Source organism: Carettochelys insculpta, chromosome 28, assembly GCF_033958435.1.
Source record: "Carettochelys insculpta isolate YL-2023 chromosome 28, ASM3395843v1, whole genome shotgun sequence".
Lineage (NCBI taxonomy): Eukaryota > Metazoa > Chordata > Testudines > Carettochelyidae > Carettochelys > Carettochelys insculpta.
In genome coordinates this window covers 1,129,495-1,155,293 of record NC_134164.1, presented here as the reverse complement: position 1 = coordinate 1,155,293, position 25,799 = coordinate 1,129,495, and the positions used below count along the sequence as shown (strand labels likewise).

Sequence of the window (25,799 nt, the reverse complement as noted above, 5' to 3'; positions counted from 1 at the left end):
AATGCATCATCTCCACAAAAGTGTCCAGTGTACGAGGTGTTCCAGAAGCAGATCACAGGAAGGGACAGCCATGCTCCAAGTGCAGTCCTGCATCTCAGATTTTCCAAAAAGCAAGTGAGGGCAACTTTATCCTGCACTGAACTAATCTCCTGAAACTCCAGAATGAGATGAGATGCAACCCATTTCCTCTGTCCCTGCAATGCTGTTAACATGTTGGGTTGCAGGAGGCAACTTGCACACATTTGTATTTCTCTTGGAACTTTGCTCACTGCTTGTGTAGTTTTAACTCCTCAACCACAAGCCCAGAAACATTCCTGCATGCATGTTTCTTCCAGCTCTTTGCCTCCAACCCTTAAGACTTAAATGGTAAAAACCGAGGCAGATTTAAGCCTGAATTCAGTGATCTAAAAGAAGTAAGTCTGGAGTCTCAGCCCAAGCATCCAGCACAAGCATCATTAACTAGTTCCACTGTTCTCTCCGCAGAGGGCTCCAAAAGCTGGTCCTCCCTATTCTTAGAAGTAGGTGATCTCTACAGCACAAGCCTGAGCTACAGCAACAGGAAAATGAGCTGCAACTACACTTATATTGTATTAGCCTTTTTACAGATTCCCATAACCAATGGTTCTTTCGCTATCATCAGTGACTTGGTAGTTGCATAAAACATACACGCTCCTAAGATCCAGTGGCAAGGACCCTGGCCTGTGTGGCAGTTCTTCCACTGACTCTGTGTAATCTGGGAGATACCTCTCCATGCATCAGCTTCCCCATCTCTAACGCAGGGAAAACACCTACCCACTGCTGTAAAGCACTTTGAAATCTATGGGTGAAAAGGGCTATATAAAAAGCTAAGTATTAGTCAACTGAGGCAGTGCTACAGTTAGATTTGCTAAGGTTCCCTTGGCTGAGAAGTAAAGCCTCATATTGTGCAGGGTTATTGAAAAGGATTACCTGCTGCTGACTCAGGCTGCATACCAAACACAATTAGTATTTAAAATAGTAAGCATTTTATTAAGAAAATGCAAAAATGAATAAAGAACAGGGAGCCAGGGACCTGCACTGCTAATTGAGTAGATTTGGAAAGGCAGATTGAAGCCTGGGCCTCCATTTTTCAAGTGTAGATTCCAAGACCAACTACAGAACCTGATGATTAAGAGTCACAAGGCAAAAGCCACACAAACTATAAGAACAGTGGTCCAGAAAGCATGCAACAGAAGCCTGATAAGTCCATCAAGGGTTTCCCAACCAATGGGTCGGGATTGCATTTGAAAAGGGTCACCAGCTGAGCTGGGCGGCTCCATGGGTGGCTCATAAGGAGCCATTGCCACTGAAGTGGTACTCAACTTCTTAATTAGTTTAACAGCTGTCAGGCAGTTAAGCCAATCAAATGGAATACCATTTCAGAGCTGCAGGGCAGGGAACTGCCAGCCTGTGTGGGGAAAAAAGGTATAGGGCAGAGAACAAGGGCACCACAGAAGGAGCAGTGGCCAGCTCAGGTGAGGTAGGTGGGAGGGGTGGGGGTAGGCCCAGGGAGGCTTGAGCCTGGGGGTGTGGGGGCAGAGAGCCAGTCAGGGCTCTGTGCCCTAGCCAGCTTTCAGCCTCTGTGGGAAGTCGGGGTTCCCCTGCCCACAGCCAGGGTTCCCACACCCCTAAAATCAGGTTCCCACAGCTAGCAATTACCAGCCAGGGCTCTGCCCTGCCCAGCTTCCAGTTGTGGTGGGGAGGATCAGGGTCCTCGCTACCCCCATCTAGGGGTCCCACAGCTGGCAATCACTGGCCAGGGCTCTGCTAGGCATGCTAAATCGAACCCCAGAAGATTGACTCTGAGCTGATCTTCTGGTAACTACAGACCTACCCTTTGTGCTCTTGAAGCCTGATGTTTGCAGATACGGCTAGAAAAGCCAAGAATAGAATCTGATTCTGTCTGTGTAATTCACAAGTGCTCAAGACAATTATGCTTCAGAACAGCTGCCATGAAAACAGATACCATGTCAAAGACACTGAATTGTGGTGCTTCAATTAAATAAGAATAAAAAACTGGGTTAATGGTGGTATTAACCTCTCCAAATGTAGAACCCTAGGCATTAAATTAGGCAGCAATGAACATTTAGTGGGATTAGTATATAATTTCTTTGAAACCTCCAAGTCCAAACAGTAGGTCTCTGCTAAACAAGCATATTCCTTTACCATGGGGTCTATAACACCAACACCAAAGCAATGAGTATCCTCATTTTGTCTCCGTAGTCAGCTTATCTTCAGGTCAGCTGCAGAGGTGACCCACTATCATCTGCTACCTATCACTCCAGAACTTGTTCTGCTGCTTGTTCTCTCCCCTCCACTCAAAAATGGATCCAAGCCTCCTGTTGGATGCTTTCCCCAGTCACTAAGGCTTAAGAGAAATCATGAATTCCAACAGTAGTAAGATATGACGAGTTAATCCAACTCAAGTCATTCTCTGCAGTTAAATCAACCTAAACCATATTCTCTATGGTGATCCACTGTTCACTTCAATTGAGAGTGGGAAGTCAGTCAAACCCAGGATGTTTGTACTCTGATTACACAGACAAAACCAGAGATTTGTACATATTCTCCCGAAAATATCTACAGATTTAGAATCCAAAGTTTGTAGTATAATACCACCACTAAAAAGTTTCAGCTGTAGTTTACAAACACCTATTCATTTTGGAGGAATTCTGATTGCATGTGTATGCCAAAAAGGTGGGGTTAAATTTGAAAACAATTTAAAATGCTAAGAAGGATTGGAACACCTGCTAGGTACCTGTAGTGAAACTGGGACTAAGGTACAACAGATGATAGTTGTCTAATTGTTCATTATTTTTAAAAACAGTTATGTGGAATGTTAATTCCAGCTATCAAAAATGGATTACATTCCCTGTTATACAAATCACTTGTATATAAATGTGGAAGGTCACAATTAGTACATATGACTGAATGTTAAATCAATCGCGACTGTTTTGTCTGCGGAGTCTAGGAAAATATCCAGAAATAGTCAAACATTTATTTGAATGTGTACTTAATATAAAACCATTGTGTTTACCTGACCAATTACACACAATTATATCTCATAATTTATTTGAACATATAATCAACTATTTAAACTAGTACACATTCAAATACAGAAGTAAAAGTAATAAAAGCGATGCTTAAAATGAAGGTAAAAATATACAGGAAGCTGCACCAGTGTGCAACAACTAAGCATAGTTATATTCTAGTAACAATATAGCTGACTTTCCATACAACTTCACAACTATGAATATTTTGGGCTCCAGTAGCTATTTTCCTTCGGGGTTGTAATCACCCCAAAGCAACATTTATACATGCTTATTTCTGAAACGAAAACAACGACAAGTCCGGTGGCACCTAAAACCTAACAGATTTGGTAGTCTAAGAGGTGCCACAAGACTTCTCGTTGTTTTTGTGGATACAGACTAAACACGGCTACCCCTCTGATACTTGTCTTGAAGACAAAAGAATGTCAACTCTAATTAAAGGCTTACCAGCTTATTATAATATGCATTCCTTTTCTTCCTTGGAGACTAATTTTCAGCTACAAATCTGCAAATAAACACTGGAAAGTCAGATAACACGCTTCATCAGTTTCTACAGTGAAGATGCCCTTTTATATTGCTAAGGCATCAAGCAGTATAAAGAGTCCAGACAGAACAGGAAGTGTAGGATAATATACCTAATTTAAATCATCAGGCCCAAGTAAGGAGATAGAACAGTTATAAAGAATGGAATTTGACCAGGCTACTGTACCTCATATCTTATATAAACTGCCATAGGCTCTTTATAGACTACGAATGGTATTTGGTATTTAGGCTTATCTGATAGATGGCACCATCAGCAGCTCTGAGTTTATCAGATCTGAAACAAAGCTCGAAGTGCATATGGTTCTGGGTCAAACAAAATAAAATGTGTTATCCCCTATTATGCATATGGCTTCTGCCTTTACATATCAACTCAAGTGCAACCTCATGCTAAGAGGCACAATGACACCACCTTACTTTACTGCATGCAATCCATTGCTTAAAAAGTCTTATAAGGAGAGGATCATTCAAGCAACCAAAGAGAAAATTTGCATTCTTGTGATCAGAACATGGGATTAGAATTCAAATTATCTGGGGTCTGGTTTCCAGTTCAACTGATCACTTCTTGTTTAACCTCTGACACATCCCTCTCTCTTGCCCCATCTCTAAAAATGGGGATGTCTTCCCCCACAGAATGCTGAATTAATACAAAAACTACAGCATTGAGCATCATCGTAAACCCCATAATGGAGACAGAGATTTTCTGCAACAGCAGTGCTTTTCAATGAACTTCCTTGTTCTTCCTCAAGTTTATGGAGAAGGATGTGTAACTGGCAAAGTCTGATATCAGATCTCTTTCTCTCTCTGGGGAGTGAAAGAAGAGACTTTTAAACACACAAGCATATGGAAGCATACAAATATAGATGTTTCATAGGACAGGGAAGAAAATGTTGCTTCAATTCATTACCTTGTGTTGAGTTACTAAGGTTATGTCTAGACCGCAGGCTTTTGTCAAAACTTGTCGTCAGAACTTTTGCCAACAGAGCGCATGCACAGACTGCAGATCTGGCAGCAGACATCTGCCAGTTGGGAGTGTTCTGTCGGCACTGAGGAAGAAGGGATGACTTGGCAGAGGTTGTTTTTCTGACATTTGGCCCCACGTGGATGGGCCAAATGTTGGAAAAGCCTCTTCCGACAGAACTGTCAGCAAAAGACATACAAATGCATTGCATCATCATGCATCTGCTGTAATTTTGCCAACAGTTCTTGGCAATTTATACATGGCCTGGGGTGGGGGAGGAGGGGGAAAGATGGATTTCTGTTGGAAAGTTGAGTATATATTGTAACTGCTGCCTCATGAGCTTCTAATTTTGCAAGTTGTTAGCATGCCTCTCCAATGTGTGGTTTCTGGATTTGTCTCTGAAGTGATTTCAAGTCTGCACCTACAGAGACATCAGTACCCACTTTCCTAGCTTTTAACTAAAGTACTGTTTCTGTATAAGCACAGGTGACAAAACAAGAACTACAGTTATTTTATGAGCAGTTAATAACTTCGCTCATATTCTGTCCCAAACATCTCTCTCTCACTTGCGGTCAACCAGAAGACCAAGCTGTGAAATTAGCACACTGACAGTCACAGCAACTCACAGTTAAGAACCAAAATGGATTTTCCATTAAAGTCACAAGTGAATTAAGAAAAAGTAATTATGTTCAATGGATCCTTACACCTTTTTTAGTTCAATATTAGCAGCTGCAGGGGAAGGGGGTGTCTCATCAGAATTCTGATTAGTCAACGTCTACCTTGCAGCTTTCCCACTAGTTACTTCTGACCTTCTTTACTACTTGCTGGCAGCAGCTCCCAAGTGAAATGGTAAATAGAGTTTTTGTAATGGGGCTGCAGAGGAAAGTGGGAAAAAAATCTCAACTCCCCTAAGTTCTTGATGTGGTATAACTTCTCAGACATGGAAATGTAATTACTTTGCTTCTCTTTTGATAGCTACGTGGTATTTAAAGTGTGCCTTATTTTACTGGAGCTGCAATTTTGGAGCCTTCCTACAGTATCCAAGATATTACACAAATTAAATTCAATGATGGTGTACAAAAGGGTGCCATAAATCTTCCCTCAACTGACATTTGCAAGGAGGGGTTAGTGCAACATACACAGTAAACAGAGACATATGCATTATATGGCTATTTCTTTTTACTTTGAATATTAGCAAAATGATGGTTATTGTATACATCCAAAGACTCAGCATGTCAAACATTGTAATATGGAAAATCTAGTACCCGACATACTCAAAATATACAATGCAACAATGAGGGATTTAAAAACAGTTTTTACAATCTATAAACTTTTGTTTTTCAGAGCCGTGGTTGATTTCACGGAAGTGCACTCTTTTGCTAAGGAAACCACCCTAGCAACTGAGTAAATTTTTTAAAAATCCTCCAGTCCAACTGAACTTGTCCAGATCCAAAAACAGGGTGTTCTGGGGAAAAAAATGAGCATTGTGGGCTAATTGGAGACTACAGAAGAGGGAATGTGTGAACCAGTGTATACTGAACTAGTGACCTAACAATGCCCTCGACAACCCACCATGGCAACTCTCCCTCTCTCACTCACTCACACACGGCAACATTTGTGGGACACCATGAATTTTGGTAAACTGTCTGGGGCCACACATTTCTTATGACCCTCTGTTGCAGAGGCAGGCAAGATAGCACCTACAGGCTTCTTCTGGCCATGGGATGCACCTTACCTGCAAACTATTTATATCCCTCCACCAAGACAGCAAAGGTGGCCAGGAGTGGTAGGCTTTTTAAATCACAGCAGAAACCCCACATAGTGGCTAGGTAGTGCAGTACTGGCAGGGGCTGGGAGCTCAAAGCCCTTTCAGTTGTTGCTGTTTAGAGGGGTCCTGGCTCCTGCTGCTACTGCACCACCTGGGGTTACTGCAGCTATTTAAAAAGCCTGCCGTTTCTGGCCCCCACTGCTACCCCAACAGAGGGACATAAATAATATGCAGTCTAGATCCCAGTCTTACCTGCCCCAGTATACAGTCTCACTCATCGGCAAGCATCACAACACTGAAACCACCTTTATTTCACAAAAGAGGACAGCTACTGCCAAACGCTTCATCTTGCTACAACCCAAAATGATCCTCTATTTTGTTTCCAGTACAGGTTGAACTTGTCTAATCCAGAACTCTCTCATCCGGCAACATCTGTAATTCAGCACGATTTTAGTTAGCGGGATGCCCACATATCGTGTGTGTAGACAGGCTTCCTGTGGTCCCATAAAGTTTGTTTACAGACATCAGTCCTGGCTCTCTGTGTTATTTAGCTGTAATTTTCCACTCAATGTCTTCTAAGAGCACAGTAAGCAGTGGAAGTGTTGGCAGTGTGCCAGACAATATCGATCTCCCATGGTCCTGCAAAATCTCTTGTTTGGCACTGGTTAGGTCCTAAGGGTGCTGGATGAGGGAAGTTCAACCTGTATGATCAAGTGACTAATTTGTAGGACGGAGTGCTCAATGCTGAAGTTCCAATGGAATCAGTGGGAGAAGTATGCCCAACAAGTGCAATTTACCTTTAGTTAGCTTCTCTTTAGATGCCATCTGGTTAGTGATGTTATCACCACTAAACAGTCTAGCTTATTGCCTATATCTAGCTTTAAATGATTCACTGACTTTTTCTTAAAATATCAGAAAAGTGCAAGACATTACTGTACTATACCAGAAAAAGACTATTCTACTATATACAAAATTATCAGTTTTAGTATTCTTGTTAACTGTAGATTTTATGTTCATGTAAAGGTAGGATTAAAGAAATAATGAGAGATTGAATCCTATAATTATGGTTGACTACAGAGACAGGGCAAACACTGCTTAGTATTCTCTAAGGCTATGTCTACACTAGCCCCAAACTTCAAAATGGCCACGCAAATGGCCATTTCGAAGTTTACTAATGAAGCGCTGAAATGCATATTCAGCGCTTCATTAGCATGTGGGCGGCCGCGGCACTTTGAAATTGACGTGCCTTGCCGCCGCGCGGCTCGTCCCGATGGGGCTCCTTTTTGAAAGGACCCCGCCTACTTCGAAGTCCCCTTATTCCCATCAGCTCATGGGAATAAGGGGATTTCGAAGTAGGCGGGGTCCTTTGGAAAAGGAGCCCCATCGGGACGAGCCGCACGGCAGCGAGGCGCGTCAATTTCGAAGTGCCGCGGCTGCCCGCATGCTAATGAAGCGCTGAATATGCATTTCAGCGCTTCATTAGTAAACTTCGAAATGGCCATTTGCGTGGCCATTTCGAAGTTTGGGGCTAGTGTAGACAGCCTGAGTGTGAGATAGCCATGTTAACATCAGTTTAGCATCTCAAAAAGAGGCTGGATCAGAGGGCTTCTTTTGTGGGGCCTGCAACTTCTCCAAATTTTGTTGAAAGAGAAAGCTGAACACGATGAATATTTCCTTTTGGACTGGAAATTGTACAGCATTTCCAATAGTCAGAATAATCTAAACTGGGCATTTAAGATCTTCATATTACAGTACATGGTGAAGTACTCTACATTATTGCAGTCTCCAGCATGAGAACACTACAGAAAGGTCAACACACTTACCACTTCTTATGCTAAACTAGTAGAGGATGAGGGGCATGGAGAGAATGGAAGAACTGTTTGGAAAAAAATCCTAATAGTACAAAATAAAAGGATAGTTTCCAAGCTTCTAAATGATTAGCTTTCTAACCCAGCTTGTGCAGCTAGGGAAGCCGTGTACAAAAATTCTCGACATGGTAAAACGAACACCTATTTACTGTCCTACGTATGCAAAAATAGTCTATTCACCACACATACAGGGGCTGTCATTCTCAATATCCAACACAGTGAGGGAAGAATTTCACAATTAGAAGCACTTTCCTACTTTCTTAGCACTTTTAGTCTGTGAAAAGAACAGCAGAATAAATGGTCATAATAACCAGCAGGCAGCGTCAAAGAGGTGTTCATCAGGAAAAAAGTGCAGGTCACTTTTCTAAAGTTTAGAAGAATAAAAGTCACCAAAATCCCTATTCTCCTTGAAAAGGCTCATCTAACAAACAGCATAATTCAACACTGTATGCAGAGAGCTTTACATTTTCCAAAAGCAAAAGGATGCCCTCTGCTGTTCACAGACAATTTCCTCATTAAACACCAGAAATAATGACAAGGTGGGCTCAAGACCTCAGAAGAGCCACAACATTAACATAATTCTCACCACTTCTTACTCAGAACAATCATATTAAAAGATTAGCAATCACAAAATTATTTGACTGCTAACAGGAACAAAGTCATTAGCATCAACCTGAAGCTGTAAGGACATTAATTTATATAGTTTTGTGCCCAAAAGGCAGCAACTTACTAAGTGGAAAATACAGAAAACTGTTTTGTCCTTTATTTTTAGCTTGTTTTTCCTTCAGAGAAGAAGTTAAGCCTTCTGCCACTCACATCATTCTATACAATATGTCTTGAAAAATTAAGTCTCTCCTTGTCATATCAGTGACAATCTACCATTGTCCCAAATTAAAGAATTAGTAGATTTAGAGATTTTAAGGGCCTGAAAGCACCAACAGTCTCATCTAGTCTGACCTGCAATTTATAATTAAAAAAATATCTCATTTCAAACTCCAACTTTTACCTCCTTGGCAGTTTGGTTTGTCTTGCAATAACTAACGTAGGTGTTTCCATCAAGGAAATGGAATGGATAAATGTGAAAGAACTTATTAAGGCTAGAATATCCTAACCCAATTTTCAGTCTTTATTCTCTGCAAAAGAAATAAAAATGAGTTTTATACTGTTTGTTTCCAAATACAGGAATGAAGGGGTAGGAAGAAAGCTATTCACTTCACAAACACCAAAGGCAGCAGCAGTGAAAAAGAAAAAAAGTGATGTTGTAATTATGTAGGAAGCAGAACCTGATGCGTGAACAATATATTATACCACTTCCATATAGCCACCTTGTATTGTACAGGTTCAGTAGGCTTTTCACAAGAAAAAAAATCAGTGTAGAAAATGCATTTTATGGAGAGAATTAAAAAGTGACTTTTGGGATGATTGCAGGAAGTCTGCAGAATGACTGGACTTGATAACCTGAACATCAAATGTTAAGATTTTTCCAGATATGTCAAGGGGCTCAAGTCAAAATAGCGGGCAGAGGTGTAACTGGCTGAGACAGCAAATAATTTAGAAAATAAAGGCAATTTATGACTGCATCTGAAGATGTTCTGAAGCCAGTGAAACAGAACAGGGGATGTGAGCTTTCCTCTTGGAAGAGCAACAAATTGCAGCATTCTGGTTTCCTTGAACATTAATGAGAAGGAAAGGACCCAAGAACTGAAAGAGGTAAGGATTAAGATTTTTGCAGAAGTCCTAATAAATTACACAGAAAGTTAGTGAAAAGTGTTTGGAGGTCAAGGGAAATTCCTAGATTTCTGAACTTGAGAGCAAAGCTAGGAAGAATTATACAAGAGTTGGAGGCATGGGAAAAAGACTTTAAACCAGCTCTTACAGTTTTAAAACATTCAGTACTAGAAAGTTGCAGTATAATCAATATCGAAGAGCCAAAAGGGCAGATACAGGATCAAAAGGGTTGAGATGCAGAGCAGGGTGATATTCACATGTAAATGATATTCAAGAATGAAACTATAAAAGAGGTACACAGAAGCTAAAAGCTGTCCTGAGATACTCAGAAAAAGGGACAAAGGGGAAGTCACCCTGCCGGCAATTAAAGGAAGATTTTGACTGGGATGTGTTTTGGAGACACTGGCTTCTTCAAGGCACTCAGACACATGGATGCGGCTGATGTTGTATAGAAAGAGGATAGACTGGATGGCAAGACACTCAGGGCAGCACCACATAGGCGATTCCATTACATGAAATTCAGAGCTCGCCCTTTATCTGAAAAGTGCATCAAAACCACATTAAATATTACTAGTCTGTGTTTTATTTAGATTTTGTACATCCTGAGATCTTTGCAAAAAAATCAGGTTTCATCAATATACACAAAGGTGCTGTATATGAAGCAGCTAAACATGTCTGTTTTCTTAAGAGGGGACAAAGCAAATGTAAACTATTCATAAAGATACCTATACACAAGAAATCACCAAATAGCACTATAAAACTGTGGAAACAAGTACTGAGTAAGATGAATAAATTACAATGTAGTAAGATGAATTCTTTACTTTTTAGATGTGATGTTCCATAAAAGGATACTTTAAAATTCAATGAGCACTGAAGAAAGTAATATTTTGCTTCCCTATTTAATACCTAGCAGAGCTAAACTATTACATATTGATAATGGGGCATTTCACTTTCTTTAACTGTTGCAATTCTGGATCGTTTAACTGGCCCATAACAGAATTTAGACCTGAGGGTTAAAATGTTTATCAATTGTGAAAACTGACAAGTTTTTAGCTAGTGGCCTTAACTTGTAAAAATATCCAGAGCACCTCTGATTTGTTGAGGCAGTGAAAGTTATCAATAATTATATGTTACAGAGCTAGAATCTACTGCATAATAAAGTCAATGTTTGTATCCTTAATAATGTGTAACCATTCTCCATTATAAACACAGTTTTCTAATCAATGTACAATGTTACTCCAGTCTGAAATTTATTATGCAAGTTTTCAACTCAGCAGCAATTTTTTTAAAACCCGATTTGAAAATCAAAATCCATTTGCTCACTTTAAAATTGTCAGAGTGAGAAATAGCGAAGCCTGAGATGACTTGATAGTCACAAGTGAAAAATGGTAGAAAAAGTTTAGAAATGGGTTCATGTGCATGGGCAGTTTTTCCTTTCTTTTCCCCCCCTCATTTACAAAACAAACATTCACATCTTAATTCTATTATACTACACAACAGACTGGAAAAGCTCCAAAATGCTATTATTTGCTTATCAAGTACCCAATATTGTTTGTGGAACCTGCTCCATGTATTTACTTAAAATGATCTCAATGATTTCTCAGGTAAATTATGTCTTGGGTCTCTTTTTTTCCCCCCATCAAAGCAGATTTATAAAGACAGCTTAATTAAACTGCTTTTTACAGACAAGAGGTTCTATCTCGCTGGGTCAAACTGCACAGTTCAACAAGTATATAATTATGAGGGGTTTTTTTTATTATTAGTCGTCAATGGATATTAAACCATAAAACATTTAAATATTTTATAACTATGGGGCTAAATTCCCATAAGCTAGAAAGTTTGGCATTACTGATTAGTACACTCAAGGGCCTCACTACAAGTCACACTGTGTTCTACCATGAGGTCCCATAACCACTCTCCAATCAAGGGCATGTACATATACAATCCATACGCGTGGTTATAAAATCAAAAGTTTCAGTGCATATACATTTTTACCAGAGTCCAAATAGCGCTGGATAATATGACATACCTTTCCAACAAACACTTCTAAAATTCATTTCATACAAACATTGCTCTTAACTGGATCACTAAATCATAGTAATACTGGAGAGACAAATGGATAGAAAGTAATTTGTTTTACGAATATTAATTGTATCCAGTATTACTTAGGTGGGAGTGTTATTTTGTTGCTCACCTGCTTATTGAAAGCAGAAGGGAAAATGACATATGGAAGCACTTGGGTTTCAGACTGCTTAACTTCAGTTTTACCTCCTTCTTTACTCCAAAGAGCAACCACCACCACCAATCATTACAAGATCAACAGCATACAAAAGCAAGTCAAACAAATTCACAGTTCAAGGTAAGGTGCAACAATTAGGTACATAGGAAGCTCTAGGAAAGCAAAGAAAAAATACCACCTATTGTGGCTTTGACTGATGAGACAAGAGCCTTTTTCACTTTAGGACTCAGGCTTCAATCTGGCTCAAGATACTAAATCTAAAATCATTATATCGCAATGCCTATTTAAATTACTCAAAAGCAGTGTTAGTGCTAGTTGCAACGTGGTTTTGAAGTGGACATCTAGCCAGTAAGAATTAGGCTGATTGTTAAGTGTCACTATTGTTATCAATATCAGCAAACACAACTGCATAGTCAGGCATAGACACAAAACTGCTCCTCTCATCTAGAAAGCGAGACTGACCTGAAAGGAAACTGGAGAGAGAGACAGTGCAGGGAAGCTTGCACTACCGCTGTTTTTTTGAAAATAAATGACTTCTGCCTTCAGCACTAGCAGTTTTGTATTTATCATAAGCACTAAATTAACTGGAAAGGCAGGGGCCCAAGGAGGAGACAGCTGTCTCACTGCTGTTATCTGACTCTTAACTGCAAGTTACAAGCTGTCACACACACAGTTTGACACTTTTGCTATTTTTTCTTTTAAAAGTGCATTTAAAAAGTTTTTTAAAAAATTGATTTAATGTTCCAGAAGGTTTTGTACCATACAAAATTCAGTGTATTAGACTTCAACAGTTGAGCCCCAATGACATGTGTGCTGAATTCAGAGGATGGTGGAAACTGCCTCTTGGTGCATTTACTTCAATGGAGCTACGACGACATATGCCAGATGAGGATTTGCTCCCTGGAAAGACTAACTACAGCCACACTTATTTTAAAGACAAGTAAAAATAAGCTTTAAACAGGCAAATCAACTAACCTACACTGGCTAAAAGCTTCCTCATTTGGAGATGAGTCAGAGTTCTACAAATAAAGAGGAAGCATCTTGTAAATCCATATTTCTATATTTGCTATGTAGTTTAACTCAAAGTGTCAAATCATTTTTACTAGTGGAGTACAATCTGGGGTGGCATTTTCTCTAGACTGGACCTCTTTTTATATTTCAATATTTGCTGTCAGTAGAAAATTGAGTAACATATGCCAGTGTCAGGAACAAAACACTATAGTCTAATAAACTTGTCATATTTTCCGGTACTGCGTGAACTTGTTAATTAAGCCTATGTTAATACATTTAGGGCACATAACATATCAGGCATATGACAGTAGCTATGGGTAATCTCTCTTTTGACTTTTCACCTACCCTCTGTTACTGCACCATATAGTTTTATGGTACAATACTGTAGCACCTTTAGATGAGTATGTCAGATTCTGTTTTAAGTCTGTCTCCAGATGATTAGAGAAATTGCCTCCAAGTCATACTGTATTATGACAATTAATCACTAATGAGTTAATTTTTCCTCGCCCAATTTTAGTTTCTTCCACGGAATGGCACAAATTTCAATATCTCTACAGCTGCCTGAGGCAAAATCCACTGAAACTGACGATATACAATTACTGTATAATATATAGTTGATTAAAAACCATCCCAGATTCTAGATTTTGAATAGGGGCTATCCTGTAAATTTATTGAGATCATTTTGCAAAACTGGATTACAATTCACTTACCAAGATTTTGTTTTAGCATTTAAAAATCATTTAATAACAGGCCTGACCATAAAATCATGGCACAACAGAAAGGTAGGTTGTAAATGTGACATGGAATGCATAGAACTTTTCTGGGCGCACCAGCCACAGTAATACAAACAGTCATAATCATGAGTGTAAATTCACCTTCATAACTGGATTTATCACCACCGGTGAAACAAAGGGTGTATATAAATGGTATAGAGAAATAATTAAAAAAAAACATTTTCTTTGTCAGAAATGTGGGGTATTTTCATTTCAGTCAAAAATGAGTATGTTGGCCAAAATGGCCCAATTCCTGTTCCTAAAATTTCCTAAGGAAAAAAGAAAGCATTGATTAGATGGTAGAAACTCTGAGAAATATTGACTAAAGAGCTATTCCCAAAAGGCAGAGAATATGATGTTTCAAAAAGTAGTGATTAACAGCATTAAACTTGAAAAAAATAATGCTAGGAAGAATTCCCACCATTTTTTGCTACTCTGAAAATATCCTACCAGATACAAATACCCAGTTCATTAACTACAATGACAATCCACTGGGGTCTTTGGAGGACGAGTTTGGAGGGGATTCAATCTACAAAGGAGCACAAAATAATAGGAAACATTTTTGAAACCTACAGTGCAATGGCACTGAGTCTCTGTGTCTTCATTGAAGGTGGCAAAAATTGCCTAGATTGCATAATGCTGCTATATTCAATATCATTTAAACAAAAATACAAACCTGAAAAATAACAGCCACTTAATGATTAAAAATAGATACATTTGGCCTTCCAGCCCACCACCTATGCACCAAATTTGTCACTCACTCAGTGCTTCACAAGATCTTGAAATGGTGACTTGTCTAAATTCAAAAGTTTCTACTCTATTACTGTCAAACTTAGATTTGCCAAAAATGGGACTATGAAACCCCACAATATCATCTCCTTGCCTGAACATGTCATGCTTATGGGACAGAGTTCCATATATCCCATTTTCTCAGCAATATGTCAATTTAAAACACCATTTTCCCATTCAAATTCCTCCTCTTCCCATTCTTACTATCAATTGCCACATTTGTGAATCCCCTCTCCTAATTCCAGGATTTAAGAAAACAATCTGAATGAGCAGCATTTGATATGATCACAAAATTAAAATCATACCATAAACAAACATTAAAACAAGGCCTTTCGACATAAAAGAAGATATGCTTGGCAGGCTTGAGATAATTTATTTCCTTTTCCTAAGTCAGATATCCCACTCACCTGTGACTCCATAACTCATGAGCTACTGAGTCTCTTCACCCAACAGATGTGTACCTTTCTAACCCATTCCACATTTCCATCCAACAAGCTAAGTGAAAGCTGTAGAGCAGGAGTATGGTATCTCAATGTCTTTGTTCAATAAGCCTAAGAGACACTGTGGAAGGGGAAAAGTAAGGTTCAAACAAAAAAAAAAACTACAAAATAAATTACATAAAAGTTCTGAAATCAAAACCACTTCCAAGGCAGCCTTACCAGAGACCTCTTGGGTCCCACTCTTCTCTGAAGCACCTTTTGAGCTGTATGTAAGTAGAAATAACTTTAAACTATAGAAGCTATAAGCATCTTTTTTAGAATCACATTTTGATGATTATAAAATTTTATCTATTATACAACATAGGTCCAGCTACACTGAAAAAATTACACCGCTTATTGAAATACATTTCCTTTTAGAAACAGACTACTAAATATGTCTATACAAAAACTCTAAAATAATTTCTGTAGTAAAATAAAGAGTGCGTTAGGAGAGCTACACAACAAGAATTTTTTTTTTAACTTTCTCTATAATGCTTGATATACTGTGATACGTGGCTGGCTCAGTCTGTAGCCGGCACCAAAAGCTGAAAAGAATTCGTTACAATACACAGTGATACAATTAATGCTCTGTATTAATCTCACAGCCTTTCCGATTAGTACAAAGGAAACCAGGTCTAACCCCTCTTTGAGGAGAAGTCCAGGATATAAAAGCAAGCATACCTCAACAGCTGATATGAAATTATAAAATTCCACAAGTCTCAGTATTTGAAATTTATAAAAGTCACCAGTAGAATGCAAGTAAGGGTTTCAGTCCCTCTGGTTCCCCTGGTTCAAATGATCACTGTTGATCCAATAGAATTTTCTTGTTAACTGATTCACAGGAGTACCAGGACCTTCCAAGTGGGGACTAAGAGAGATTGAAAGATCTTCACTAGCTCTCCCTCTGCAATTTCCAGAGTTTCCATATGTATAAAACAGGAAAAACAGCCAGTGGAGGCAACAGTGTTAGTGGTGTTGTGCTGAACTGTTTTTTTCTGCCAGGTGTCGCAGAAAGTTGTCCTCACTCTGGCCTCTATGATTTAAAGGCTCGCTCTTAAAAAGGGCAGGAGGTGGGGGTAAATGAGGGACTGGGGGGACAGGGAGATGGTGTGGATGGTGTGGGTGAGGGTGCAGATGAAGGTGTGAATATGGATGGGGGATGGGACGTGGAGGGAGCGTGTTCACTGGGTTCAGGTTAATGGGTGGAGTTGGGGTGGTGGGTGTGTTCACTACAGAAAGGACTGTGGTAGCAGGAGAATTTGTGGTAAATGGAATCTGAACAGCTGGTGGCACGTTAACAGGACTTGTGACCCGGAAGCACTTCTCCTTGTGGGCCTTGAGCATGTTGGAGAAGCGAAATCGCTGGCCACACACATCACATGGGTAAGGCTTCTCCCCTGTGTGAGTTCTGCGGTGTCTCTTCATGTTTGGGCGGCTGGTGAAGCTTTTCCCACAGATTTCACAGATAAAAGGCTTCTCTCCTATAAGATAAACACAGCAGCCAGTTAGGCTGAAAGCTTCTGCTAACCCAATTTACTTCAGCTGTAAGTGCTCAATGGGAGGTATGTTCCATAAAGTGCACTGTTCCCTACTTACGGCCAAAACAAGAACATAACTGACTACTTTCCCATAAATGCCCTCAATCTTTTTGAGCTCCTCTCCTAGCTTCAGTTTGATGCATGAGGAAACCTCTAAAAATGCTGTGGTAGTGGGTTTCTTCAAACCACAGTAACGTGAAGAGAAACATGTACAACTTCTCATTTTTGAATAGTTGAAATAAGCATACAGGACAGTGGGAGAGGCGATGAGGCACTTCTGGATGAATCTAGTTTATGCACAAGTTTGGAAGGACTGTTACACATGGAAGACTTGGCACTTTATGCCCTGGAAGTGTGTGCACTTTTCTTAAATACAGTCTTACCAGTGTGTGTTTTCATGTGCTCATCGAAGTACTGTTTCATGTTGAAGTCTTTGCCACACCACTGGCACATGAACTGTTTGTGCCCAATGTGGATGCTCATGTGGGACCGTAGCTGGTACTTGTACTGAAACCTTTCATCACAGTTCTGCAACAGAGAAAGGCAGGCATACAGGCATCTCCGGTAAGGAAACAATAAAATTGCAGGAGCATGTTCTACTGTTGCATATGCAGAAATCCAGCAAAGCAGTACAGAGGTAGACCCCATTGCATATAGTCTGGGTATAATTTAAACAAACACTACAGCATCCAGTTAAAAATGCAAATATAAAGCATACATGCACACTACTGACACCCCTACTGTTTTAGGGTTGGAGGGTGTCCATCATTAGCAGCATTATCTTCTGTACCCAGGAGGTACAGCCCTTAAAGAGATTTATGAAAAATCAGGGCTTTGAAACTGATCATCAGATACCTAATGGCCACAAACAACAACTCATTTTACTCATTAACAGGTTGCCTGATTAGAAAGCCTAGCACATTCCTCACACTGCTGGAGAGGGAAAACAATGGATTCTTCCACTGCCTCTGCATTCTGGTAAGTCCTATCTATTGTAGTTTGGCATATAGGTGCCTTCTCTCTCAAGATAGGGGAGAAAGGGATGCTTTGTTTCTTCATCGACCCCAACACTGTTGAAAGTGATGCAAGCTTTGATTTTGTCTCCATTTTTCCTGAAGATACTAGGAAGAGAGATCTGGATAATTGGTCTAAAGATAGGGTGACCATACTTACCTATGTGAAACATGGGACACCTGGTAAAATTGCTTGGAATTAAGCAAGTTCAATAGCAAACCATTAGAACTATGCAGTACAAACATTCGAAACAACATTAAGTTGACAGAGCACCCATTTAAACAATATACTGCATTAGTATAATAAAAATAGGTAAAATTAAACAATATATACACTACAAGAAAGTGGTTATTGCTTTAAAGAAGTGCCTGCCTTGTCCTCATTTTGCTGTCCTCCAGTGTGGGCTGCTAGTGTGAGAGCTGGTAGTATGTGAGAGAGAGAGGTGCAGGAGCAAGAGAAGGGGGCTGGGGTATATGAGTGAGCTGCTGGAAATCAGGCCGGGGTGTGTGTGGAGAGTGTAGGAGTCAGGACAGAAGGCTGGGAGCAGGGAGGAGCCCTGGGGCTGGATTCTGGAACAGTGTAAGGCATGCACACACACTAATTTCACTGGAGTCAGTGGATTTATAACAGATAAATTACGGTGCCTGTTTCCTGGGGCCGCCGGTGGGCCACCCCTTCCTCTCCTCTCCTCCTCCCGCCTTCTTTCTCCCTACCACCTAACTAGGCCCCTCACTCCCCAGGGCAGGGCCACATTAAGATAAAGGTTGTAGCATAACTGTTCAAATACCCCTTCCCAAATAAACGCGAAATCCAACTCTAATTGAAAAGTCAAACAAATAAAAAGGATCTATGGTAAAGTTCTTCCAGTTTTTAATTTACCATGCATCAATTAGTAAAGTAACACAGAATTTTTTTTTTAATTTATCTGTTTCCAGATAGCTACAAAGCTCCAAAAGAACTATGTTGTAACAAAAAAATTCTTTACCTTCTAAACCATTAACACCGATGCAAAGTGGGACAGCCAAACTCCCTACCCTCCACCCTATTTCACCCATCACCTTTTTCCACCTCTTCTGGAAAGGTGGGCGGGCTGCAACTCTGGCACTTGAGAGAAGGCACAGGCAGAAAGAATGGAGCAGGGGGCTAGCCTCAACCCAAGGTGGGGGCTCCCACCTGTCACACTTGCCTGAGCAATTTAAAGGGGTCTGGGGCTCTCAGGCCTCTTTAAATTGTCAGGGGTCCTGGTCACTTGCCCTGTTTGCCCTACACATCTGTCAGTGGGCCAGGCTGAGCCCCCTCCCACACTCCAAACCCATGGGCCCCAGCCTGCCCCCAATTCCCAGCTGCACCCCAAGACCTTCATCCGCAGCTCTAACTCAGAGCTACACTCCTAGCCTGAGCAACCTCACCCCATTTCATACCCCAGCCTTCTGGCCCAACCTGGAGCACTTCCCTCGCATATTCTGAACCTGTTATATTTGTGCTGACCCCAGATCTTGGAGGGCCCCACAAAAACTAATAGCCATAGCCTCCAGAAGTGTTAATTCAGACCTACCAGCCAGCCTCTATGATTCACCTTCCTTGTCCCCTTTTTCCCATCTCTGCTCCCTCCTGAACCCTGTCCCCCATCCTTCATAGGACTCCTCCAAACCCATGACCCCCATCTAACCCCATGGCTTGGGTCAAGCTGCCCTTTACTTCAGACATGTTTGCCACTGCTTGTGGGGTACCAAGCTAAGTGCAACCCCTCTTTTCCCCAAGTGGCTGACCCACATTCTCCACCATGCATCTGATGAAGCAGGTCTTTGCCCATGAAAGCTTATGCTCCAAAATAGCCGTTAGTCTATAAGATGCCACAGGACTTCTTGTTATTCTCCACCATAGGGCCCTGCCCTCCCTATCTCAATCCCATTACCTGCCAACAGTGTTTGGGGTGGGTGGGAAAATCTGGGACACAGCCTCCTCTGTCTCTCTCAGGCACTGTGAGCAGAATGCACAAGCAGCCATACAGCCGGGGCCCTTGCCCCTCATCCATACCCCGCACCATTGCCCTAGGGGCTGCTGGCCACAGTGTGTTTAAAATTCAGGTCCCTGCTTGCAGCATATGGGACACTCAGCCTGTTTTAAAAAAATGTTGGGACACTCTCCAGGGAGCTCAAAAAACGGACCATTCCAGCCAAAATGGGATTGATGCTCACCCTATCTAAAGGTTTCTTCCCACCCTCCCTCATTTCCAGTTTTGGAAAGAAAAGGAAAATCTCTTACCCCCCGAAAGCCAAAATCCCTTTTCTGCCCCAGGGCACCTCCAGCAAAGAAAATGGCAGACTAATTGGCTAGTTCCACTGCAGCACTGAACCAAACAATATTCTTGACAATTTTGCATTACTTATGCTCTTCTCTCCCATAGAGTGCACATTTTCCCCAGGTTTTAATATAACTGCACTTCTTTACCCAAGAAATTTTCACATTTGTATCTTCACATTGGTGGGTACTAGATGCATATGCTTTGCACTATTTCAATATTTCATTAAAGTAGAGGCCTCACCTCACATCTGAAAGGTTTTTCTCCAGAATGCTGTAGGGAATGCACTTTGAGCGACATACTGCGTTTGAACGATTTTCCACAGGTTTCACATGTAAATGGCATGTCCTTTGTATGTGCTGCAACATATATGTACATTATGAAAAAGGTTACTAAAAATGCAACAAAAATGCATTACTTCACTCAATCTCTCATTCCTGAGTCCTAAGAAAAACTGGCACTGCAGAGGTGAATTCCACCTGGTGTTCCCAGTACTATGGACATACATTTCTAGTTTCCCTCCCTCTCTAATCCAGAATGCTCTTGTATGGCAACATACGTAATCCAGTATGATTTTAGTCAGTCAGATGACCACTGATCATGGGTGTGGCCAAGTTTAACGTGGTCCCATAAATAGTAACAGAGAGGAAGCCATGCTAGTCTATACACTATCAAAACAAAAAGCAGTCAAGTAGCACTTTAAAGACTAGCAAAATGGTTTATTAGGTGAGCTTTCGTGGGACAGACCCACTTCTTTCTGAAGAAGTGGGTCTGTCCCACGAAAGCTCACCTAATAAACCATTTTGCTAGTCTTTAAAGTGCTACTTGACTGCTTTTTGTTTTGGTGGTCCCATAAAGTTTGTTTACACACACCAGACCTGAATCTCAGAGTTCTGTGTTATTTTGCTGTAATTTATTCCTAAATGACTTTTAAGAACTCAGTAAGCAGTGCAAGTGTTGATAATATGCCACACAATACTGACGTCCTGTGGTCCAGTAAATTCTTTCATTAGGCACCAGTCAAGTCCCAAGGGTGCCAGACAAGAGAGGTTGAACCTCTACTAAAAGATTAAGCTGAGGAAGTGAGGTTGCTTATGTTACAGGTCATATATTAAAAACAGTTAAGAATTAAGAACTAGAAAGACAAAGTATCTGGGGCTCAGCAAAGACAAGCAGCAAGAACTCACCAACCATGTGCTTCCGCACATGTGCCATTGTGTAGAACTTCTTTTCACAAATCTCACAGGAGAACTTTTTTTCTGCATATCCATGAACAATCTTGATGTGTTCATGGAGAGACCAGAGCTTCTTGAATGATTTATTACAGGAAACACACTGAATGAATGGGACAAACAAACAAGCTTAATTCACAGAGACTCAAAGGTACAAGTCTGCAGAAGGCACATACCAACTTGCTCAAGGATAAGTGTCCCCAGAATAACCAAGGTAGTCAGAATCTTAACATGAACTTCAGCCCATATTCACTGTTTAAAGAACTAGGAAAAATTAGACACACTTACAAGGAATGGAAACCAAAGAAAAGCAGAATAAAGGAACAGAGGTTAACACACTTGCAGTTTGGTCCATCTGCTGAAGTTTCAAGAACACCGAAGCTACTACTTTTTCCTGTTTTCAAAACACTCTGGGATCTATCGTGTCAGCTTGCGGCTTAGTCTATGCTAGCAAGTTTTGTCAACAAAACTTACCTCAACACCCAAAAGTTACACAAAACAAAAATTGCCAGAGGGTGCTCATGCTTGCTCCTTCTGTCAACAGATCATGGACATGCTGTGGAGGCACCATCAGACTGTGTACAACAAACTATGGCTATGTATCCTATAGTGAAGTGTTATGAGAATGCAGAGCTAATCACATCTTGGGATCCCCTTCAAATTCTCCCACAGCCTCCTCAGCTACTGGGAATGGCACATTAAGTAGCTCTGTGAGTTCTCTGTGCTGAGAAAAGTCAAAGCAAGATAGAAGTTTGCCCCTCTCCCACTGCAACAGCAGTCTGCCTCATGCTGTATTCCTAGTATACGGCAGAATGGGGCAGTCCAATGATTTGATCTTTCTTTATTCCCCAAAGGGAGTAGCACACTTAGCTCTCAGATGCTTCCTGAAACTATGAAAGTGGAGGGGAGCATACCTGCAGGGCAGCAGAGATAAGAGACTGAGCAGAGCTATCAGGACAGGCATTGTAGCATATTACCAGAAGCCCACTCTTTCAACAAAACACAACAGCAGTGTCTACGCTGGCTGTCTACCAACAAAGGAATGGGAAAAGTCTCTTGTAGGGGTGGAAGTTTTTTGTTGCCAAAACTGTGAATTTTTCCTGACAAGTCACATTGCACTGTGTATGCTTTCACTGGTTTTTTCTCCAAAAGGCAGTTTTTCGTGATAAAACGTGGTAATATAGAGAAATTAGGTTGGACTGTTCAGTCAGATTCTAGTACTGGGAGCAGAAGCTTGGAAAGTCCATGACAGGGTCCTTGTTCAGTGCCAAAGAGCAAGAAAACTTGCAGACTTTGCATAACTCTTGGAATGAACCTTTACTTTTCTTGGAAGCAGGATTACATAGGAAGAAACATCTTAACGACAGAGTTCCCATTCCAACAAGCCCAAGAGACAGCAATATACATCCAGATTTCCCTGTTTCTGGAACTTCAGGATCCTGCAAATTGTAAGGTCAGAAGGCATTACGCAAACACCTTAATACTGACCTGTTGCACTTCTGGACGCTGCTAAGATTGAACCTTTATTAAGCAGGGACTGTCAACTGTGCAGTAGTTTTGTGAAGTCAATAAATAAGGAGTAAAGACATACTAAGGTAATTTTCACTAATTACCTAATCCAAAGAGCTGGACACCAGACAGTCATGAGTTCTAATTCAAGCTCCTACAATGACACATTGTGATCTGAGACAAATAACTTTTTGGCCATGGCCACACTAGCCCCTCCTTTCAGAAGGGCTATGGTAATGTTGCACTTTGGGATATGCTAATGAGGCACTGCATATTCATGGAAACACCTTATTAGCCTATTCCACAATGCCACATTCCATAACCCTTTTGACAGGAGGGGCTACTGTGGCCATGGCCTTTGTGTCTTAATATCCCCTTCTGCAAAATGTGGGAATTACCTGCAGGGGTGTTGAACAGTTAATACCTTTATTGCACTTTCACGCAGAGAAGTGCTATACAAATATGTTAAGCAAGAATTTAAACCCAGTTCTATAGAAGTGAAAACCTAATACACTAACTCAGACACAAACTACTTCTAACTCAATAACCTTGTTTGCCTTGCCTTCAAGACCATTTTATATAGATAAATAAGCAGTACATGACCACTCAATTCAAATCTCAAACCCAGCATTACCAAGAAATCTCCAGACAAGATCAAGGACAAGCATCTCACATACACCCACACTTTCAGAAGAATATTAATAAACTGAATTTTAAAAGGTACAAAATTATACACTTCAGTATAATGGTTGTGAAACTTGATGGAGCAATGATTTTTATCTTTGAAGGGAAAGAGTTCTGTACAAATGTTAATCTCTTCTGGCTGTCATTCACCCCCTCCTGTCAAAGTGAGCTGGATGCAGTTTTCTAAAGAGACAGTCAGTGCCACTCCTGTCAACAGGAGGTATTCCTTCCCTCTCATGGGTAAGTCATACTGTCTTCACAGTGCACCCAGCCTTTGCTGGCCTGTGAGTTTACATATCATGCTGCCACTACGGCGATCCCTCTCCTTTCAAAGAGCTACTTGGGAGATATTAGGAACAAACTGCAGTCCATGGTGGAAAAACCCTGAAGAGAAAAGCAGTGCTAAAAAACTGACATTGACAATTGAAAATCTTGCATTTTCAAGAGCAATCAACAGCAAGTCATCTAGATTACCAGGACACCAATTTAATGTTTGGATACATCCTAACAGAACAATAAAAACCTTTGTAAAAGCACTAATTTTGAAAAGGTACTTCTCCAACAGAACACAAAGGCTCTTTTGGAATAGTTACAATCCATCACACAGAGCTATATTTAGGTTTATACATTACAGAAGAGCCATTATCATCAGCCCAACTGGCACTTATGTAATCAAGTCACATGGTATTTATTCTAGACAAGGCTCCATGACATACCTGGTATATTAGAACTGTATTATGCAACTCTGCCCCAACCTCTTCACTGCCTTCCCCAATATTTTAAAGCTTCTCCCAAATTGTCATTTTTAACATTCTGCAAGTTTTAGTACTGACAAAGAAAGTATAACTGCATAGCAGATATTTACAGGAAGAATTTGAAGACAGGCACCCAGGAAGTTTTGGGAGACTTTTTTTTAAGTCTCAGGTTTTTGATATCGGAGAGCGAGTACATCCTCTTTTCTGCTCTCTTTTGGTCAGGTGCTGAAGGGATTGCCTGTATGAGGGACTTTTGCTTTAACATAGCTACACCATCACAAACCCCCAACACAGATATTCTGTGCAAGCACAAATCAAGTCTTATAAGTGGACTGACTTACTCTGCATTAAGGTTTAGTAATGCAAAAGGTCTTGCACCAGCATAGGTCATATCTATATTAGGTATTTGGCATTACTGTAGCACTACTAATGGCTAAAAACCCAGCACAGACAAGGCCTTATGTTTGGCTCACATTTAAAAACTTATCTGAGTAACTAATACAGGCTACTTTTAAATGAACACTTAAATTCCAGAGCCATTTATGTGGCTGCATAATAGCACTATGAGATTCTAGAGGTTACACATTATGAAAGATAAAATTTTGCTGAATTTGAAAAAGGTATAGATAAAATGGCATAGGTACTAAATGACTCAGGAGTTCAATTCTCATTTCAGAAGTGAATCAGATACTTAGGAGCTAACTTTCAAATATATTTAGGCTATGATGTGCCTCAGTCACTTCTGAATGTGACTTATTGTACCACTTTTACTCAATATACTGCACACTAACAATGGTCAAAAAAACTCATTTATTGTACCTGTGATGTTTTTCAAGGGTCCTCACAAACACTTCTTTACAGTGTCACCAAGTCCGTTATATATCATACACCAACTACTTATAAAATCCCACTGACAGTTCTAAAACACTATTTCCTATGAGCTGAGCCACCTGAATGACAATACCACCCTTTATATTTATACTTAAGTGGTCTCTGCTACACTAAAAGCTTTAGAAATGTTTCACTTAAGAAGCGCAAGGATTTTTTCAATTTACTGATAAGCATAAGGATGCAGTAAAATGTTTATTTTTACACAGACATGCATGCACACACACTTATCAATGGCAAGGATGTATAAATTGCTATTCACATGACACATACAGATGCACTATAAATGCCCCTTAGTTTTTACCAGCATGAACTGATGCTACAGACGTATCAAATGTTATACATATATATTGTCTTTTCTTCTTTGTGATCTAGTTTAGGTACAGTGGAAGGTCTATCCTCTCCTAGACTAGTACCTACTTCGAGGAATTTTTGGAAAAATTTCTAATGGTGCTGTCACAGATTCAAACAGCATTTTTAAGAGCCTAAGTGTAGAATAGGGGTGGCCAACCTTTTTCATCGGGGGCCACATGGTAATTTTTTTACATATCTGGGGGTTGAACACAAAATAGCCCCAAACAGGGGCCCCCATCCCCAGGCTTAACCCCCCTCAGCCCCAAACTGCCCCCTGCCCAATAGCTTAAACTCTCGCA

General features: G+C 40.5%; 2 protein-coding genes across 6 annotated transcripts in view; both read right to left on the bottom strand.

Moving 5' to 3' along the window:
• PHOSPHO1 (phosphoethanolamine/phosphocholine phosphatase 1) overlaps positions 1-16,010 on the bottom strand; it is a 31,236-nt gene extending 15,226 nt beyond the window's left edge. For both annotated transcript variants that reach the window (XM_074979284.1, XM_074979283.1), the window contains exon 1: positions 15,906-16,010. The gene's annotated coding sequence lies outside the window, so the exon portion shown is untranslated. The remainder of the gene's footprint in view (positions 1-15,905) is intronic.
• Positions 14,050-25,799, bottom strand: part of ZNF652 (zinc finger protein 652) — a 34,441-nt gene continuing 22,691 nt past the window's right edge. Inside the window, exons 3-7 of one of the 4 annotated variants that reach the window (XR_012642728.1) lie at positions 21,266-21,413; positions 20,322-20,437; positions 17,146-17,290; positions 15,153-16,705; positions 14,050-14,225 (exon numbers count right to left, since the gene is read on the bottom strand). Coding sequence is in view for 1 of the 4 variants with exons in the window: in XM_074979279.1 (XP_074835380.1) it covers positions 16,191-16,705; positions 17,146-17,290; positions 20,322-20,437; positions 21,266-21,413 (924 nt within the window). In the remaining 3 variants the exon portion in view is untranslated. Of the gene's footprint in view, positions 16,706-17,145; positions 17,291-20,321; positions 20,438-21,265; positions 21,414-25,799 lie in introns of all 4 variants that reach the window. The other 3 variants (XR_012642727.1, XR_012642729.1, XM_074979279.1) reach the window with 3 other exon arrangements.